The 18995-nt window shown below is 52.0% G+C and overlaps 2 protein-coding genes across 2 annotated transcripts; both read right to left on the reverse strand.

Moving 5' to 3' along the window:
• Positions 1 to 482: 482 nt before the first annotated feature.
• On the reverse strand, positions 483 to 4693 carry LOC142007150 (perilipin-3-like). Its single transcript, XM_074983699.1, has 8 exons — positions 4631 to 4693; positions 4158 to 4353; positions 4029 to 4040; positions 3097 to 3167; positions 2454 to 2706; positions 1816 to 2012; positions 1443 to 1565; positions 483 to 881 (listed from the first exon to the last, which is right to left on the reverse strand). Exons 1-8 carry the CDS (start codon positions 4691 to 4693, stop codon positions 483 to 485), a joined length of 1314 nt encoding a protein of 437 aa, XP_074839800.1.
• A 9855-nt stretch (positions 4694 to 14548) lies between these two features.
• LOC142007151 (perilipin-3-like) lies at positions 14549 to 18759 on the reverse strand. The gene is made up of 8 exons (XM_074983700.1): positions 18697 to 18759; positions 18224 to 18419; positions 18095 to 18106; positions 17163 to 17233; positions 16520 to 16772; positions 15882 to 16078; positions 15509 to 15631; positions 14549 to 14947 (listed from the first exon to the last, which is right to left on the reverse strand). Exons 1-8 carry the CDS (start codon positions 18757 to 18759, stop codon positions 14549 to 14551), a joined length of 1314 nt encoding a protein of 437 aa, XP_074839801.1.
• Positions 18760 to 18995: the final 236 nt, after the last annotated feature.

Genomic DNA, 18995 nt, shown 5'->3' on the forward strand with positions numbered 1-18995 from the left:
CTTCTGGCTGATGGTTACCACTCAGAAACAAGGATTCTAGCACTTGAGTTACAAGCACTGCTCTCTTCTGCAGACCCTGTGCTCGACGACTCAACAGGACACAAACACCAAGTTCAAATACAATGACATTTTATTGTGGACACTGTAGTATTATCTGAGCAAAGGAGCAGTCACAACACCTGGGCCCTGCTCAGGCAAAGCCATCTAAAGCCTCAGTCAGTCACATTCCTTCCCTCAGATTTAAACAGGTCAACCGAGAGACAAGCGGAGGGGCAGGTCAACAGCTGGCGTACATTAATACCACTAGCACTTCTAAATGCTCCCATTCTGTACCTCCCTCAAGTTCCATCTAAACAGAGCCTCCTGGAGAAGAAGAAGAAGAAGTCTCTCGTGCATGTGAAGTCAGAGGTGGGTGGACAGCTGGGGGACAAAAAGAATTCTGCCTTCCTTCTTTGAAATTCAGTGTTCCCAGCTTTAGGTCCTCAGTCAGCCTTCGATGCTGTTGTGACTTCTGCTTCTTTATCCTCATTTTCTTGGCTTGGGGGTTCCATGGAACCTGCAGACCCCTTACCAGAGGGGATGAAGGGACCCACAATCCAGGACAGAGGTGCGTTCTGCATCATGTAAGCCATCAGCTCATCCACATATTCCTGGGCCCTGCTCACCATCTCCCGGCTCTGGGTCAGGAGGCTGCTGGAGAGATCCTGGAAGGAACCAACGGTTGAGAAGGAGGCACGGAGCTCTTCCATGTTGCGATACACCTGCTGCACCTTATCCTGAAGGCTGGTGGGGAGGCCTTGAATGCTGGATACTAGCACCTGGCAGGCATCCTGCAGCTGCTGGAGAATGCTGCGGGACATGGCCAGAGTCTCAGACTCCATCTGGTGGAGAAACAAACCCAAGGTTTACGTTCACCACAGACACACAAAGATGGGACTCGCTGCTACCTCTTCTGGAGATTTCCTCGTGCTGGAAGCTGTGCTGAAAAGGATAGCAGGGACAGAAACCAGGAGCTCTTTCATGGAAAGAGCATTGGCTTTAGCCATTCTTTCCATAGAAAGGGAAGCTATTTGGCTTTTAGGACTCAGGAAGCCTGTATTACCATTGTTTGCAGCCTGTGACACTAAGGAACAGAGCTCCATGAGGGAGAGCCTAAGGATCTCCTAATCAGTTACATGACTAAAGACTTGAAGGCTATGCTGACGTTAAGGGAGGGCAACACTTACAGCTACCCTACCAAGAAGGGAAGTGAAGACCCTTGGACACAGCATTCACAAGTGACCAATTTGAGATGTATTCGAGGAACACTTATGTGCAACCCTGTTTTCCCCTCAAGGTAGGAGGTCACCAGGTATCTGTCTGGTTGAGGAGCTCAGCAGCTACCTTGCAAGGCCCAAAACACTTTTCAGCCTCCGAGCAGAAGGGCAAAGCAATGGACATACCCTTGTCTCTTCCAAGTCTGGGATCTCACTGCCTTTTGGCTGCTTTTGACTCCAGTTCAGCCACATCTCCTGGAACTTCTCCCGGGCATCTTGGAGCCTCACACCTTGTTTGATGTGTTCAATCTAGAAAGGGATTGAATTAATCTCTCAGTTCCTCTAGCTCTACTGCTTGAGGACAACTTCAACCTGCAGACATTTTATGTTCTATAAGCCTATCACGCCCTGGTCCACACAGGATGAAGTGGAAGAGTTCCCTGGCCTGAAAGGCAGGGGAGTAGGACAAAGGAGTCCAAGCCACCAGCAACTCTATTTGCCCAGGCACTGGGCTAGAGTTTACTAGGAGACCGCCTCCTGAAGCGGAGCGAGTCCTTACCAGTCCGATGACCTGACGAAGCTGGGACAGAGCCTCATTGATGCTTTGGCTGGTATGCCTCATCTTGTCTAGGGAATAGCGGTAGGCGCGCTGGCGGAGTTTGGCCGACAGGGAACCCAAACGCACAAAGTAGCTGCGATGCTCCGGCGCTTGTGCTGAAGACGCTGGAGTCCCTTCCATGGATTCAGCAAGTTCAGCTGAAGGCAAGAAGAATCTGAGGGTAAGAGCTTGGGAAAGGAGGACAAGCTATACTCAACTGCCCAATGCTACCCCAAATTCTTGGCGGAATAGCCCTTCAAAAAGCCACGAGACCAACCTCTGCCTTTAAGGCGGCTAATAACTGACCCCAAACAAAGAGGGCTAGGACTGTTTCTGCACACTTGAAATGGACTCCAAGTACTCGTCCTAATTCATGCCCATAGTACCTTCGAGCACCACCCTTTCCCCACTTGCTCACATCATTTTCAATGGGCATGTAGCCAGGAACTCCCTTGGCCAAGAACGTTACACATGAAAATGCTGCCCATCTGTCAGCCAGTGCAGGCTGATAGGCTTCTCAGTCTTGTCCAGACAAGTTGGGACCAAAGGGAGTGTTACTTCGCTCTTTGAAACCATAGCCCTGTCCTGTGTGTTCTGACCCAGTTCCTCCTCCGTCATGGGAAGGTAGTGATCCAAGAGCTCTTCTGACTTCCCCAGCACTGCTTCCATTCCGCTCATGGCCAGTTGGCCCATTCTGGATTCTGCTACTGTGCTCATGCTGTCCGTCACTGCTGACTTGGTGGCCTTCATCCCATCCTGCACAGCCTCCTTCGTCATGTCTACCACTCTGCTCATGGCCTCCTTGACATCTGTCAGTCTGGAGGAGACCGACTCCTGTGTGTCAGGCACAGCCTGGAGAGAAGGGTCAAGCAAGGCATTACTGACCAGACATTCAGGGCAATAAACCACATTGGCCCAGGGAGTCGAGTCACTGGAGGATGTTTACCACTTGTCCATCTAGACATTAAGAACTCCCTACCTTGCTCGGGTGACCCTATTCCTCCCCCACACCCAGCCTTACGGAACACGGCCATTTTACAAGATGCCCTATTGGAGTCTGAATGTGAGTGAACTGCCTCGAGTCCTGGCCCGAGGTCAGGAATTGTCCCTTGTTCAGCCCAAGAGGTCGTCAACTCTTCAGTAGAAGATCTGCAGCTCGCTATCAGGCCTTAGACACCTGCCTCCACCTTCAGTGGCGTTCGCAAAATATTGCTCAACATGTCATTGTGGGGACAGACTTACCATCTCCGCAGTCTGCTGAGGAGTTGGTAGAGTCTCCTCCACCTTCTCTACTTCAGCAACAGCCTTAGTCCCTGTTGAGACACAGCATATTTCCATCTGGTTTTTTGGGTTTTGCCACTGCATGAGGTAGAGCATCTGGCTCATCTCTAATGACACCCCTTGGTCTTCCAAGCATTCAGGCTGCCATAGAGTGAATGCAAGCGTCGGTGTACGGCAACTATGACACCATCTAGAGCCTCACTGGGCACGGGGAAGGAAGGGACAAGCCCCTCATTTACTTAATGCAAACACCTTGTGGGAGAGGGTCTCTCTCTCTCTCCTGCAGGTTAGGGTTTCCTTCCACTTACCCAGGCAAGATTGTTACCACTAGCAGCAGAATGTTCCTGCGCCCCCCATGCCTACTGCACAATTCTTAACCCTCTACTTCCCAGGCTCCTTCTTCATGCAAGAGGTTTTTTTGGGTTTGTATGCAGTAGAGCTGGACTACAGGGAAGGATTTCACTCCATATAGTCTTACAGCTTGTAGTATTTTGACCTCATCTTAGTAGCTGTCTGGTACCTTTTGAAGGGCATTCACAAAGCCTCAACTGCAACAGTCGGTTAATTGTTTCCTTCATGCGGATGACATAGCTGGTCACATCAGGCAATAGCTCAACAAGAAGCTCAGCCATTTATAAACTGTTGGCAGTTTTGTTGGCCCACAGGCACTAAGTAGAGGAGGCTGAAACAGCCTGACTGAAAGAGGTTAGAACATCCCTTGTTGTACAGGGAGCTGCTCATTTTGCAGTTCGATCTCCTGCAAAGATTATTGCTCTTGAAAGAAAGTTAGCTGAGCCCGAATCTTTACTTCCTGGCCACAATGAAGGCAACTGCAGGTTCAGCAACAGTCAGTGTCAACAAACCCCTTCCTTATCCTCTAGGTGGATATTTACATCCCTGGGCTTCTGTACCTTTCTACACTACCATCATGCCCACCTCTAATATTGCAGGCCTACATTTCTTAAGCACCTGTGGTCAAGTTGTCTCACACACACACACAGCTCTGCAGAGACTTCACTCACCCTGAGGTTCAAATACAGGGGGAACTGACTCTGGGCTGCCGAGTCCAACGTTGGTTATGGATGTCGCTCCCTTCTCTGCCAGGTCACACAGAGACTTGACATAGGGATGGCTCTCCTTGGTGGAGGCATAGGCAGTTGCAGCCAAGTCACAGGCAGCATTCACTAGCGGTAGACTGGTCACCCTCTTCAAGACAGTCTAGGGAGGCAAGGAGGAAAATGAGCAAGTCAGAAGCAAGGCTGTAGCTTGGAGCCACTCATTACTTTTCAACTGTTATCCCCGAGTCAAAAGGATTCTGTAATGGTGCGAGAGGCTACAGAGCTAGCACACCTAACAGCTATGCCTCACTTGAGAGAGATGAGCCTGATCAGAAAGGTCACTGGACAGGGAGGGGAGAAGTGGTTTTAAATAGGGTAAGCCAGACATCTTTTGTCTTTGTCAACTGAACCAGTGATGCCTAAGAGGCAATACCTACCTGCTGTTCCTCCTCCCCATGCTCCAGGGATGCCATCTTTGTATCCTTGCCATTAGAATCCATAGTGGAATTAGATATGCCTGAAGAGAGAGAAGCTTACTTTGCAAGTTGTAACCCTTCCTAAGGGAGCTACAGCCCTTCAAAGGGAAGAAGATGGTTCTACTCCACAGAACGGCCAATCGGTAGCCCCAGCAGCTTAACAAGTGGCTGGTATCTAGAACTTACTCTGCAAAAAGCAGTGGAGCCAAAAATTTTACTATATAGATAAGAAAATGCTCCTCCTTTCTGTCACATAAGAGTCACCAGAAAAAATAAGGTCTCATTTTTATAAGCCCTTTGAAGGCTGTAGATTCTATTGGTTCTAAGTTGCTTTTAAGTGCATGAAAAGCACATGAGTCTGTCACAGGAGAGAAAGGGCTTAAGACCACCTCCTTCACAATATAAGCACAGCACACAGTCACAGCCAAACGTTTCTTAGAAGCATAAACAAAAAGACATGACCAAGGAAGGGTAAAAACAAAAAAGAAAGACAGGAAACCCCCTTCAAAACCTTCTTCCCAAGCACAACCCCCAACCTACCCCAGGACTCCAAACACTGCCTTATTTTTCTTCCCCTCTGGCAAGATTTTATACACTCCTGGTGATGTCATTATGAGGGAGTGGTGAAATAATGAGGACTGACAGTTTAGGGAGCCAGTGAAAGAAAGCTTCCACTTCCTTGACCAAGAAGAGAATGCAAATCCCTTGGGGACTGCAAAGTTTGGGCGTGAGTTCTTCACCATATGTGATTCCAATTAGTCCCCCGGGTCTTCTGCTGTCGTCCAGCTGAATTCACTGATACCACTGCTGTCTTGAAACAGTTGCTAGTTAGTATAGATCAAATGTTCTAAAGAACTTCTGTGACAAAAAGCTATTGACCTTCATTGCAATTGACCATGGGAAAAGAGAGAGACAAGGGAAAATATTGAAACTGAACTTCTGGCTTTGTTTTGAAAAATCTCGAAAAAAGAAAAAAATATATAAACCTTCTGTGGTGGTAAGGTTGCAGAGATCCAGATGCCTGCTTCCTCTACACGTTGCTCATAGCTTGAAAGTGAAAACTGGCCCACTGTAGCAAAGAGTGGCATTCTACAGACATGTATTTTTTTCCAAAGGGTTAGGACACTAGCCTCGGATTTGAGCTGCTGCTGTCAATTCCATCCTCTCCCACAGAGCTTCTGTGTGACCTTGACCAAGTTGCTTAGCTTCTCAGTGCCTCAGTTTCCCCTCTGACCAGTGGGGATGATAGAGCTACTGTACCTCATAGAAGTGTAGTGAGGTGCTCAGATACTCTGGCAATCAGGACCATATAAGCACCTTAGAGAAGGATACATTTTGTTAGGGAACAAAAGTTGGGTCGGGTAACTGGCATAGCCCTTCCTCACTCCTCTTTCAGCTCCAATTAGAAAAAAGAAGCGGAACAAGTTCCCTTTCTGTGATGGGCGAGAGACAAGAGTTTTAATTCATCCCTTTGTAACATCACCCACTGTGTGTTGAAGTAAATGACTAAACAAGATACAAGGCAATTGAGAAGCCAGCCTGTATTATGCACGTGCCCTAGGACATACTCTGAAGATCTACGTCTTCTTCCCTCATGACTGCCCATTCTCTGCCCATCTCGAGTGGGGAAGGCAGTAGCAGCCCTTCCACTGCCTAGTATCCCATCAGCTACAGAACACGTCTCCCTACTCAGCCATTCTGCTGATCCCAAAGTTGCCCTTCATGACCTGTCTGCTGTCCCATTTTGGCGAGGCTTAGTCTAGACAGGTTTTGGAAGGAATCTAAACGTGGCAAATGAAGCATGGAGCATTTCTATGGTACAGTAAACGTCTTGCATGTTCTCCTGAAATTTGTTCTTTACTAATCAGTAGGATGAGGTGGATGGTCATCGGGGGCAGGGGAAATGTGTGACTCAGGGCAATAATGCAATGCTTTGGAACTTCAAGAAGGAAATTAATATTGTGAAGGTGCAATTTTTAAAACATCTCTTGAGGGGGTAGACAGCCACAACCGCTATTGTTTCATCCAAAAACTGCTCCCCCATGCAGAACCATCGCTGCCACTCCCTTTGATCTTTCCAGTGCCAATCCAGCCTTGCTGGGTTTTGTTCCCCCTGATCATTGAGGAGCATCTGTTGAAATTGTATTCCAGTGATACTCAGTGGTCCAGGAGCCAAACTAGCAACCAGTGTTATGCAAAGGAGCCACCATCATTTGAATTAATTATTGCATGTATTATAGTACTACATTGAGTTTTATACTATCTATGTCATTCACCTCATCAAAAAGTTAATAGCTTAGTGCAAATTGATCATTTAATTGGTCAACAATAGACATCCTGATGCATTAATGATTAAATCACAGAATTTTCCTATCATCTTCTCGAGACATGTCACATATGATGCATTCAATAGACACTTAGACCTTGTGAGGGTCTGTCTGAGCATCAGAGCTATATCCTATCTTGAAGAGGCCAAAATAAATAAGAAGTCTTGCAAACTTTGACTCTTTCCGCGATTAATAGCAGTTTTTGCACCCCTAAGGAATCCTGTAAGCAGGGCAGCCAGCAGATTTCAGCAGGCCCTGGGCAGGTGGGAGGGGCATCTCTGGGCAGCTGCAAGAGGTGGAGCCCTGCACAAAGCAACGGGGCTGAGGACTAGCCTACCCAAGCCAGCCCTTCAGCAGTGTGCGCCACCCAGGGCTCCCGTGGCAATTTAAAGAGCCCAGGGCTCCGGGTGCTACCTTTGCAGCTGTAGCCTCTATAGTGGCCAAGCACCATGGGGCCTTTTAAATTGCCAGGCCCCAGGACATCTGTCTTCTTTGTCCCCACTCAACGAGCCCATCTGCAAACTTCATAAATCTCCGGCCTAGTCTACTTTGGCTGGCATCACTGCCAGCCCCGGTGCCAGGGCTGCTGTGTTTCCAAGTGGCTGGCAGTGTAAGGTGCTTGACCTCTGCTCTGCCCCAAGCCCTGCCCCCACCTCGCCTCCACCTGCCCGTGCCCCACGCCACCCCTCCGCTGAACACTCACCAGCTGGACATCTCCCCTCCCCCACGGCTGTCCTACATCAGGGGAAGGTCCCACTGCTAACTTTCTAACGCACAAAGCCGAATACCTCTGCTGCACTCCCTGCCCCTCTCCTTCCCACGGGCGCTGTGCGTGCCCTGCCCCTTCCCCAAGGCCTTGCGTCTGGGTAACTCCATGGCATTTCCCTCCACTCTTCACTCTCCCTCAACCTCACTCACATTCACTGCGCTGGGGTGGGGGGCTGAGGTGTGTAAGGAGAGCTCTGCCCAGGGATGCAGGCTACAGCAGGAGCCAGAAATGAGCGGTTCCGTGTGCAGGAGAAGCCTCCTGGGACAGGGAGTTGGTCTGGGAGGGGCAGGAAGGCTCCTCCTGGCTCTGGCCAGGGATAAGGGTTTGGGTGCAGGAGAGGACTGGGGGCCGGGGCAGAGAGTTATGAGGCAGAGGATGGGAGGTGCGGGCTCTGTGAAGGAGGTTGGGCGCAGAGAGGATTCTAGGCTGGGGTAGAAGATTCAGAGTCCTGACAGTACGGACTACAGCTCCCATGTTATCGTTTTAGGGGAAAAGGCAATATGCCAAATTTTTGAGACTCCAAAGTAAGACGCATACGCGTTCCCACACACTGACCCCAATCCTGCGAACATGGGTCTCGCTACCCGACTAAGGCTCAAGCCAGTTAGATTTGGTCTGAGTGGGGAAGCTAGAATCTGTCACTCCTGACTCCAATGCTATGAGGCTTTTGCTTGGCAGGATGAATCCAAAGCTTTGACAAGAGCTCACCTTTTATAGGACTTGCTTTTGGCAGGGGTTTGGATTTTGCTGCATCATGTTGTAACTAGTCACTTTGCGACATAATCACTTTGCAATGTAGGTTAATCTGGAGATCATTTTACATCCGTCTGCTGACACCTTCTACACGCGCCGTGCGCTATTTCAATGTTCAAATCGAAGTTAAGCAGCGAGACGTCGAAATCACTATTCCCATCAGAAGATGGGAACAGCGTCCTCCTTCGACGTTCAACGTCAAAGTAGGGTGTGGGTAGACGATCCGCGTCCCCTTACTTCGAAATAGCGGTGTCCTCCATGGCAGCAATCAGCTGAGGGGTTGAGACGTGCTGGCCAGCCCCTGCAGGGCTCTATGATCTCTGCACTCAGCGGTTCTTAAAGCCACAGGAACCTGGAAAGCCCGTAGCAGGAAGCTGGCGGCAAGCGTGCGTGCAGCAGCCCTGCCACGAGGTCCCTGCACAGCCAGAGGGACACCATCATGGCGGCCAGCCAGCCACCCGAGCACACCCAGAGCTCCCCTTCCGGGCCATCCCAGGGCTCCCAGGCCTCCAGGCGGCGGGGTAGGAAGCGGGGCCCCTCCTGGACTGACCCTGAACTCCCACACCTGCTGGGGCTCTGGGGTGAGGAGGAGGTGCTTCACGTCATGGGGAGCAAGCGGCGGAATGCGGAGGCGTTTGCCCGGCTGGCTGAGGGCCTGGCTGCCCGGGCTCACCCTGCCTGCACTCCTGACCATGTCAGGAGTAAAGTCAAGGAGTTGCCGCAGGGTTACGCCAAGGCCCAGGATTCAGCCAGGGGGTCTGGGGCTGCCCCCGCTGCTTCCCCTATTACTGGGAGCTCAGGGCTCTCCTGGGCGCCCGGGGCAGCTCCTCCCCCCCCAGCCACCCTTGACACCATGGCCGACGAGCCCCAGCTACCCTCGGAGACAGGGTCGGGTCCAGAGGCCAGCCCTGCCCCTCCCCACGCCTAGAGCCGGGACCCTCCGCCCCAGCCACCGAGTGGTCCAGCGAGGAGCAGGAGCTGGTGCTGGACATCCCGTCCCACAGCTCCAGCCACGTGTCTGCTGCATGGGGATCTCTGAAGTCTGGCAGTGCACTGTCAGGTACGTACCCCACAGGGCGCAGACCCCCTGAGCATGGGGCAGGAGCACCACTTGACTGGGGGCCCCACACATCCCCACAACACCGCAGTCTGACATGGCCCAGGCAATGCACAGCACAGGGATGGTGCCACAGGCACCAGTGCCCAGCAGCACCTCCACCCATGGACAGCGCCGTGCCCCACCCCCGGTGGGAGGAGAGAGGGGCGGACCACTGGAGGGGACCACCCACAGGATCACTGCACGCACCAATGGGGGATGGATGCGGGGGGACACAGGCCCTTGGGGGGATGGGGGTGGGCCGTGGGTCAAGGCTGGGTACTCACGGCCTCCCATCCCCCCTATTTCTGCAGCCGCACCATCCGTGGTCCCCAACGGCCCTCCCAGACCACCGGAGCACCACCTCCCGGGGTCACCACCTGCCGCAGTACGGGCCCACCGCCGCCGAGGACACTGCCGAGGACACCGCCGCACCACCACCACCACCTATGTCCCGGAGGCGGCTGCGGCCCTCCGGCGCCAGGCGGACCTCATGGAGCAGAGGCTCCAATTCGAGGAGCGGGAGGCTGCCTGGAGCCGGGAGGCCTGGTGGGAATTCATGGCCACATTCAACCGGGTGGCCAATGCGTTTGAGGAGCTGGTGGCCAGTCTTCCTCCCCCTGATGTCATCCGTGCTGCCCTCTTCGCCACCCTGCCTGCTGCTTCCTGCCTGCTGTCCCGCCTGCTGTCCCGCCCGATGTCCCGCCTGCTGCCCCACCCACCAGCTCCACAGAGCAAGAGCCACCCGGGGCTGAGGACCCGCCTCGGCCATACCTCCCCGTGCTCCCGGCCCCCAGCCGGCCTCGCCGGGGACCCCGGCTGACAGGGGGACCGGCCAGCCGAACGCAGCGGGGCTCGCGCCCGTCCGCTCCCGCCCCAGAATGATGGGCGGATGTGGCGTGTCCACATCTCCCCCTTGTACAGAGTTGTCCCCACCCCTGTATATAGTTATTTATAGTTGACCCCCCCCGTAATAGTTTGTAGAGATGTCCCAGTTGTATATAGTTATTATTTTCATTGAATCTGTTTTATTTTTGCTAATATTATTTATATGCCAAAAAGAGGAGACATTTTTGTTCTTGTAAAAATAATGATAGTTTTATTTTTCCAAAAACCTGTGTCCCATGTGTTTTTGGTGAGGGTGAGGTGTGGGTGCTGGGGCGGGCTGCAGGGATGGCTGGGGGGGTCACTCACTGGGCCCTCTGGTAAAAGTACTCCCTTAGCGCCTCCCGGACCCTGTCCTGGTGGGCCTGGCGGCTCGGGGCGGCGGCTGGCTGGCTGGCTGGGGGTAGGCTGTTGCAGCCTTCTGTGCCCAGCCCTGCACGAAGGCCTCCCTCTTGCTTTCCACCAGCTTGTGGAGTGTGCAGCAGGCCCCCACAACCTGGGGGGTGTTTGGGAGGCACAGGTCTAGGCGTGCCAGGAGGCAACGCCAGCGGCCTTTCAGGCGCCCGAAGGCTCGCTCGACTCCTTGTCGGGCGTGGTTGAGTCGGGTGTTGTAGCGGTCCTGGCTATCAGAGAGGTGGCGTGTATAGGGCCGCGTAAGCCAGGGCTGGAGGGGGTATGCCACGTCCCCCACAAGGCAGAGGGGTACGGTGGTGGTGTCCCCCAGAGGGCTCTCCCTCTGGGGGATGTAGGTCCCCGCCTGCAGTCGGTGGCATAGTCCCGAATTCCGGAAAACGCGGGCTTCGTGGGTAGAGCCAGGCCAGCCCACGTAGATGTCCTGGAAGCGGCCACGGCTGTCGACCATGGCCTGAAGGACCACAGAGTGGTAGCCCTTCCTGTTGACGTAGCAGCCACCACTGTGGTCTGGGGCGCGGATGGGGAAGTGGGTCCCATCAAGGGCTCCAAAAAGTTGGGGAATCCCATGGCGGCAAATGTCTTGACGGCCGTGTCCAGGTCCCCAACTCGGATGACCCTCTTCAGCAGCAGGGCATTGAGTGCAGGCACCACCTGTGGGGAGGGAACCTGAGTGCCTGTGAGGGTTTGCAGAGTGTGACCGCCTTCACCCAGGCCCCTCTCCTCAGCCCCCCTTACCCACGCCCCCCTCCGCAGCAGGGAGTTCAGCCCCAGGCATCCTTTCCTCCATGAGGAGAGCCCCGACTGTGGCTTTTCCCGTTCCAAACAGCTGTCCCATGGAGCGGTAGCTGTCTGGAGTGGCCAGCTTCCAGTCAGCTATTGTGACCCTCTTCTTGACGGGGAGGGTGCGCCGCATCCGGGTGGCGTGGTGCCTGAGTGCGGGGGTGCGCCACTGGCAGAGCTCCATGAAGGTCTGCCGGCTCATGCGGAAGTTCCGCAGACACTGCTCACCATTCCATTCCCCCATAACCAGGTGCTCCCACCACTTGGTGCTTATTTTTAATTAAGGATGGGGGGAAAGAGAGAGGGCGGGGGGGGATCAGGTTAATAGCAGAGGTGCTATTAAGGGCAGGTTACACATGCACCAGAAATTTTGCAAGGTTCATCAATCTCTGGGCTAGCCTCCTTTGGCTGGCACAGCTGTCATTTTGGGATGCCATGCTCCTAAAAGCAACAGTGGTAGGGGTGCTTGACCCCTGCTGCTTTGTTACCCAGCCCCATTTCACTCCCTCCCCTGAGTACACTCCAGTCTTGTTCCTCCCACTCCCTGCAGGCCACTGAACACGGAGCTGAAGCAGGGAAGAAAGCTGCTCTCTTTCTTACTGCACAAAACCTAATGCCCCTGCTTCCTTCCCTGTCCCTGGAGGCTCACGCCCCGCTAGCTCTCCCTCTCCCATACTTTGCTCACCTTTACCAGGCTGGATACTGGAGCAGTAGGATATGAGCTGCAGGAAAGCGCTCCCACTAGGGCCAGAAATGAGGGGTTCAGGGAGTGGAAAAGGGCTCTGGGCTGAGGCAGGGGGGTGTGGTATAGGGAGGAATAGAGGTGGGGGCTCAGGTAGCAGACTCCCAGCCCCACGAACTACAATTCCAAGATGCTGCTGCAAGGACCCTGTGGCCTGTAAGCCTGAGTAGGTTGTATGCTGCCTGCCTCTCCACCCAGAAGCACTGGCCCTGTAGCTCCCCTTGCTTGCTCTTCTTGGCCCACGGGAGTTTTGGGGAATGGGCAAGTGTACAGAGGCCCCTGTGCCTAGGGCCACAGGCCTGCTGCTGCCTTCCAGAGCGAGGTAGAGCCTGTTGCAGCTGGGAGGCCCCGCTCTATATTTCAATAGCAGACCAGAAGTGTAAGGGTCCCTTTTTGATGAAGAAGGAGCCAAGCAATGAGTTCAGTATACCCCCAGCACCCTTTTTCTGTGAGCAATGCAGCCCCCCTACAACTAGGGCACATGCACATCTAGCAGTAGAAGCAGCCTTTCCCCCCACAGCTTGTTTCAGGGGAGGGGGGGGGGGAAACCCACAGTAGTGTATTTCACCAGAAGCACTTGCATTTCTCCTCATTGCTTGCACTAGACATTCACACTGGCCTTAGCCCTAAGGGTTCTGCAAATACCAGTTCATTTATCCGTCTGTAGCAGGCACTGTTCAGGAGATTCCCAAGGTTCAATTTAGAATGATCACCCTTGGCATGTGTGGGTTTTTTTTGTTTTTTTTTTTTAAAAAGACAACTATGAAGAAAAGACCAGCCACCCTGCACTAACAGGGTTCAGGCACTAAGTCACAGAAGTCACTACTACTAGTAGTACGTAGATCAGTCATTTCTTCCCAAGATCTCTCCAGCAAAGCATCACTTTACCCACATGCAGACACTTGCAAATGGGACCACTCTCAATGGTGCCCTCATTCAAATGTGGAGATTGTGTCTTCATGCTACCTTCAGCAGATGCACTACCCCTGCCCAGCCTGTCTCCTCTGTAGTCACTGCTCTATCATCAATAACTAAAGCTCTTATAGCATCTGTGCTATTACATGAAATTAGAAATAAACTAACCCACATACCGGAGCATAATGTTTCCCACACCTTCTAATACTAGTGGACTATTGAGTACTTTGATCCAAGAACCTGCACCCGTGTGTTCACATTGCCTGTCATCTTTACACATACAGCTGGGGTGGGGCTACCTATGCAGCTTTGATGTGGACGGCTTTAGGTCATTGGGACTCCAAAAAGCCCATGCCATGCTAAAGCTACTTGTATTGCACATGCTGGCACTACTCTCCCTCTCCTCTCTACCCTGCCCCCAACTTGTTTTTAAAAAAAAAAAAAAAAAAGCTGTTCAGAAAATAGTGAGTGAGTGACTCCCCACCCCCAGAGTGGAAGGCACAAAGGTAGTTTCTAGCAGAGCTGCACGGGTTGCCTCCAGCCCTTGCTCACTGAAAAGCTCTGAAGGCAGATCTCCTACGGCCTCATCTCCAAAGCTCAGGAATGATTTGTCCTAAGGAGCTAGTGGTTGCAGCTGAAGAATCCTTCTCCAACTAGCAAGATGCTAAGACTTGTTTGTGATATGTATGCAGAAGCTTGCCTCCATGTCTGTCATGCTTCTGGCTGATGGTTACCACTCAGAAACAAGGATTCTAGCACTTGAGTTACAAGCACTGCTCTCTTCTGCAGACCCTGTGCTCGACGACTCAACAGGACACAAACACCAAGTTCAAATACAATGACATTTTATTGTGGACACTGTAGTATTATCTGAGCAAAGGAGCAGTCACAACACCTGGGCCCTGCTCAGGCAAAGCCATCTAAAGCCTCAGTCAGTCACATTCCTTCCCTCAGATTTAAACAGGTCAACCGAGAGACAAGCGGAGGGGCAGGTCAACAGCTGGCGTACATTAATACCACTAGCACTTCTAAATGCTCCCATTCTGTACCTCCCTCAAGTTCCATCTAAACAGAGCCTCCTGGAGAAGAAGAAGAAGAAGTCTCTCGTGCATGTGAAGTCAGAGGTGGGTGGACAGCTGGGGGACAAAAAGAATTCTGCCTTCCTTCTTTGAAATTCAGTGTTCCCAGCTTTAGGTCCTCAGTCAGCCTTCGATGCTGTTGTGACTTCTGCTTCTTTATCCTCATTTTCTTGGCTTGGGGGTTCCATGGAACCTGCAGACCCCTTACCAGAGGGGATGAAGGGACCCACAATCCAGGACAGAGGTGCGTTCTGCATCATGTAAGCCATCAGCTCATCCACATATTCCTGGGCCCTGCTCACCATCTCCCGGCTCTGGGTCAGGAGGCTGCTGGAGAGATCCTGGAAGGAACCAACGGTTGAGAAGGAGGCACGGAGCTCTTCCATGTTGCGATACACCTGCTGCACCTTATCCTGAAGGCTGGTGGGGAGGCCTTGAATGCTGGATACTAGCACCTGGCAGGCATCCTGCAGCTGCTGGAGAATGCTGCGGGACATGGCCAGAGTCTCAGACTCCATCTGGTGGAGAAACAAACCCAAGGTTTACGTTCACCACAGACACACAAAGATGGGACTCGCTGCTACCTCTTCTGGAGATTTCCTCGTGCTGGAAGCTGTGCTGAAAAGGATAGCAGGGACAGAAACCAGGAGCTCTTTCATGGAAAGAGCATTGGCTTTAGCCATTCTTTCCATAGAAAGGGAAGCTATTTGGCTTTTAGGACTCAGGAAGCCTGTATTACCATTGTTTGCAGCCTGTGACACTAAGGAACAGAGCTCCATGAGGGAGAGCCTAAGGATCTCCTAATCAGTTACATGACTAAAGACTTGAAGGCTATGCTGACGTTAAGGGAGGGCAACACTTACAGCTACCCTACCAAGAAGGGAAGTGAAGACCCTTGGACACAGCATTCACAAGTGACCAATTTGAGATGTATTCGAGGAACACTTATGTGCAACCCTGTTTTCCCCTCAAGGTAGGAGGTCACCAGGTATCTGTCTGGTTGAGGAGCTCAGCAGCTACCTTGCAAGGCCCAAAACACTTTTCAGCCTCCGAGCAGAAGGGCAAAGCAATGGACATACCCTTGTCTCTTCCAAGTCTGGGATCTCACTGCCTTTTGGCTGCTTTTGACTCCAGTTCAGCCACATCTCCTGGAACTTCTCCCGGGCATCTTGGAGCCTCACACCTTGTTTGATGTGTTCAATCTAGAAAGGGATTGAATTAATCTCTCAGTTCCTCTAGCTCTACTGCTTGAGGACAACTTCAACCTGCAGACATTTTATGTTCTATAAGCCTATCACGCCCTGGTCCACACAGGATGAAGTGGAAGAGTTCCCTGGCCTGAAAGGCAGGGGAGTAGGACAAAGGAGTCCAAGCCACCAGCAACTCTATTTGCCCAGGCACTGGGCTAGAGTTTACTAGGAGACCGCCTCCTGAAGCGGAGCGAGTCCTTACCAGTCCGATGACCTGACGAAGCTGGGACAGAGCCTCATTGATGCTTTGGCTGGTATGCCTCATCTTGTCTAGGGAATAGCGGTAGGCGCGCTGGCGGAGTTTGGCCGACAGGGAACCCAAACGCACAAAGTAGCTGCGATGCTCCGGCGCTTGTGCTGAAGACGCTGGAGTCCCTTCCATGGATTCAGCAAGTTCAGCTGAAGGCAAGAAGAATCTGAGGGTAAGAGCTTGGGAAAGGAGGACAAGCTATACTCAACTGCCCAATGCTACCCCAAATTCTTGGCGGAATAGCCCTTCAAAAAGCCACGAGACCAACCTCTGCCTTTAAGGCGGCTAATAACTGACCCCAAACAAAGAGGGCTAGGACTGTTTCTGCACACTTGAAATGGACTCCAAGTACTCGTCCTAATTCATGCCCATAGTACCTTCGAGCACCACCCTTTCCCCACTTGCTCACATCATTTTCAATGGGCATGTAGCCAGGAACTCCCTTGGCCAAGAACGTTACACATGAAAATGCTGCCCATCTGTCAGCCAGTGCAGGCTGATAGGCTTCTCAGTCTTGTCCAGACAAGTTGGGACCAAAGGGAGTGTTACTTCGCTCTTTGAAACCATAGCCCTGTCCTGTGTGTTCTGACCCAGTTCCTCCTCCGTCATGGGAAGGTAGTGATCCAAGAGCTCTTCTGACTTCCCCAGCACTGCTTCCATTCCGCTCATGGCCAGTTGGCCCATTCTGGATTCTGCTACTGTGCTCATGCTGTCCGTCACTGCTGACTTGGTGGCCTTCATCCCATCCTGCACAGCCTCCTTCGTCATGTCTACCACTCTGCTCATGGCCTCCTTGACATCTGTCAGTCTGGAGGAGACCGACTCCTGTGTGTCAGGCACAGCCTGGAGAGAAGGGTCAAGCAAGGCATTACTGACCAGACATTCAGGGCAATAAACCACATTGGCCCAGGGAGTCGAGTCACTGGAGGATGTTTACCACTTGTCCATCTAGACATTAAGAACTCCCTACCTTGCTCGGGTGACCCTATTCCTCCCCCACACCCAGCCTTACGGAACACGGCCATTTTACAAGATGCCCTATTGGAGTCTGAATGTGAGTGAACTGCCTCGAGTCCTGGCCCGAGGTCAGGAATTGTCCCTTGTTCAGCCCAAGAGGTCGTCAACTCTTCAGTAGAAGATCTGCAGCTCGCTATCAGGCCTTAGACACCTGCCTCCACCTTCAGTGGCGTTCGCAAAATATTGCTCAACATGTCATTGTGGGGACAGACTTACCATCTCCGCAGTCTGCTGAGGAGTTGGTAGAGTCTCCTCCACCTTCTCTACTTCAGCAACAGCCTTAGTCCCTGTTGAGACACAGCATATTTCCATCTGGTTTTTTGGGTTTTGCCACTGCATGAGGTAGAGCATCTGGCTCATCTCTAATGACACCCCTTGGTCTTCCAAGCATTCAGGCTGCCATAGAGTGAATGCAAGCGTCGGTGTACGGCAACTATGACACCATCTAGAGCCTCACTGGGCACGGGGAAGGAAGGGACAAGCCCCTCATTTACTTAATGCAAACACCTTGTGGGAGAGGGTCTCTCTCTCTCTCCTGCAGGTTAGGGTTTCCTTCCACTTACCCAGGCAAGATTGTTACCACTAGCAGCAGAATGTTCCTGCGCCCCCCATGCCTACTGCACAATTCTTAACCCTCTACTTCCCAGGCTCCTTCTTCATGCAAGAGGTTTTTTTGGGTTTGTATGCAGTAGAGCTGGACTACAGGGAAGGATTTCACTCCATATAGTCTTACAGCTTGTAGTATTTTGACCTCATCTTAGTAGCTGTCTGGTACCTTTTGAAGGGCATTCACAAAGCCTCAACTGCAACAGTCGGTTAATTGTTTCCTTCATGCGGATGACATAGCTGGTCACATCAGGCAATAGCTCAACAAGAAGCTCAGCCATTTATAAACTGTTGGCAGTTTTGTTGGCCCACAGGCACTAAGTAGAGGAGGCTGAAACAGCCTGACTGAAAGAGGTTAGAACATCCCTTGTTGTACAGGGAGCTGCTCATTTTGCAGTTCGATCTCCTGCAAAGATTATTGCTCTTGAAAGAAAGTTAGCTGAGCCCGAATCTTTACTTCCTGGCCACAATGAAGGCAACTGCAGGTTCAGCAACAGTCAGTGTCAACAAACCCCTTCCTTATCCTCTAGGTGGATATTTACATCCCTGGGCTTCTGTACCTTTCTACACTACCATCATGCCCACCTCTAATATTGCAGGCCTACATTTCTTAAGCACCTGTGGTCAAGTTGTCTCACACACACACACAGCTCTGCAGAGACTTCACTCACCCTGAGGTTCAAATACAGGGGGAACTGACTCTGGGCTGCCGAGTCCAACGTTGGTTATGGATGTCGCTCCCTTCTCTGCCAGGTCACACAGAGACTTGACATAGGGATGGCTCTCCTTGGTGGAGGCATAGGCAGTTGCAGCCAAGTCACAGGCAGCATTCACTAGCGGTAGACTGGTCACCCTCTTCAAGACAGTCTAGGGAGGCAAGGAGGAAAATGAGCAAGTCAGAAGCAAGGCTGTAGCTTGGAGCCACTCATTACTTTTCAACTGTTATCCCCGAGTCAAAAGGATTCTGTAATGGTGCGAGAGGCTACAGAGCTAGCACACCTAACAGCTATGCCTCACTTGAGAGAGATGAGCCTGATCAGAAAGGTCACTGGACAGGGAGGGGAGAAGTGGTTTTAAATAGGGTAAGCCAGACATCTTTTGTCTTTGTCAACTGAACCAGTGATGCCTAAGAGGCAATACCTACCTGCTGTTCCTCCTCCCCATGCTCCAGGGATGCCATCTTTGTATCCTTGCCATTAGAATCCATAGTGGAATTAGATATGCCTGAAGAGAGAGAAGCTTACTTTGCAAGTTGTAACCCTTCCTAAGGGAGCTACAGCCCTTCAAAGGGAAGAAGATGGTTCTACTCCACAGAACGGCCAATCGGTAGCCCCAGCAGCTTAACAAGTGGCTGGTATCTAGAACTTACTCTGCAAAAAGCAGTGGAGCCAAAAATTTTACTATATAGATAAGAAAATGCTCCTCCTTTCTGTCACATAAGAG

This window comes from Carettochelys insculpta, chromosome 1 (genome assembly GCF_033958435.1).
Source record: "Carettochelys insculpta isolate YL-2023 chromosome 1, ASM3395843v1, whole genome shotgun sequence".
In the NCBI taxonomy this organism is placed as follows: domain Eukaryota; kingdom Metazoa; phylum Chordata; order Testudines; family Carettochelyidae; genus Carettochelys; species Carettochelys insculpta.

Bases quoted from the DNA above. Each gene is read 5' to 3' on its own strand.
- LOC142007151 (XM_074983700.1), bottom strand. From the start codon at position 18,759: ATGGATTCTAATGGCAAGGATACAAAGATGGCATCCCTGGAGCATGGG. The intron at 16,773-17,162 runs GTAAGTCTGTCC...CCTTCTCTCCAG, and splicing joins CTCAGCAGACTGCGGAGATG to GCTGTGCCTGACACACAGGA. The intron at 14,948-15,508 runs GTATGTCCATTG...TTTCTCCACCAG, and splicing joins CAGACTTGGAAGAGACAAGG to ATGGAGTCTGAGACTCTGGC.
- LOC142007150 (XM_074983699.1), bottom strand. From the start codon at position 4,693: ATGGATTCTAATGGCAAGGATACAAAGATGGCATCCCTGGAGCATGGG. The intron at 2,707-3,096 runs GTAAGTCTGTCC...CCTTCTCTCCAG, and splicing joins CTCAGCAGACTGCGGAGATG to GCTGTGCCTGACACACAGGA. The intron at 882-1,442 runs GTATGTCCATTG...TTTCTCCACCAG, and splicing joins CAGACTTGGAAGAGACAAGG to ATGGAGTCTGAGACTCTGGC.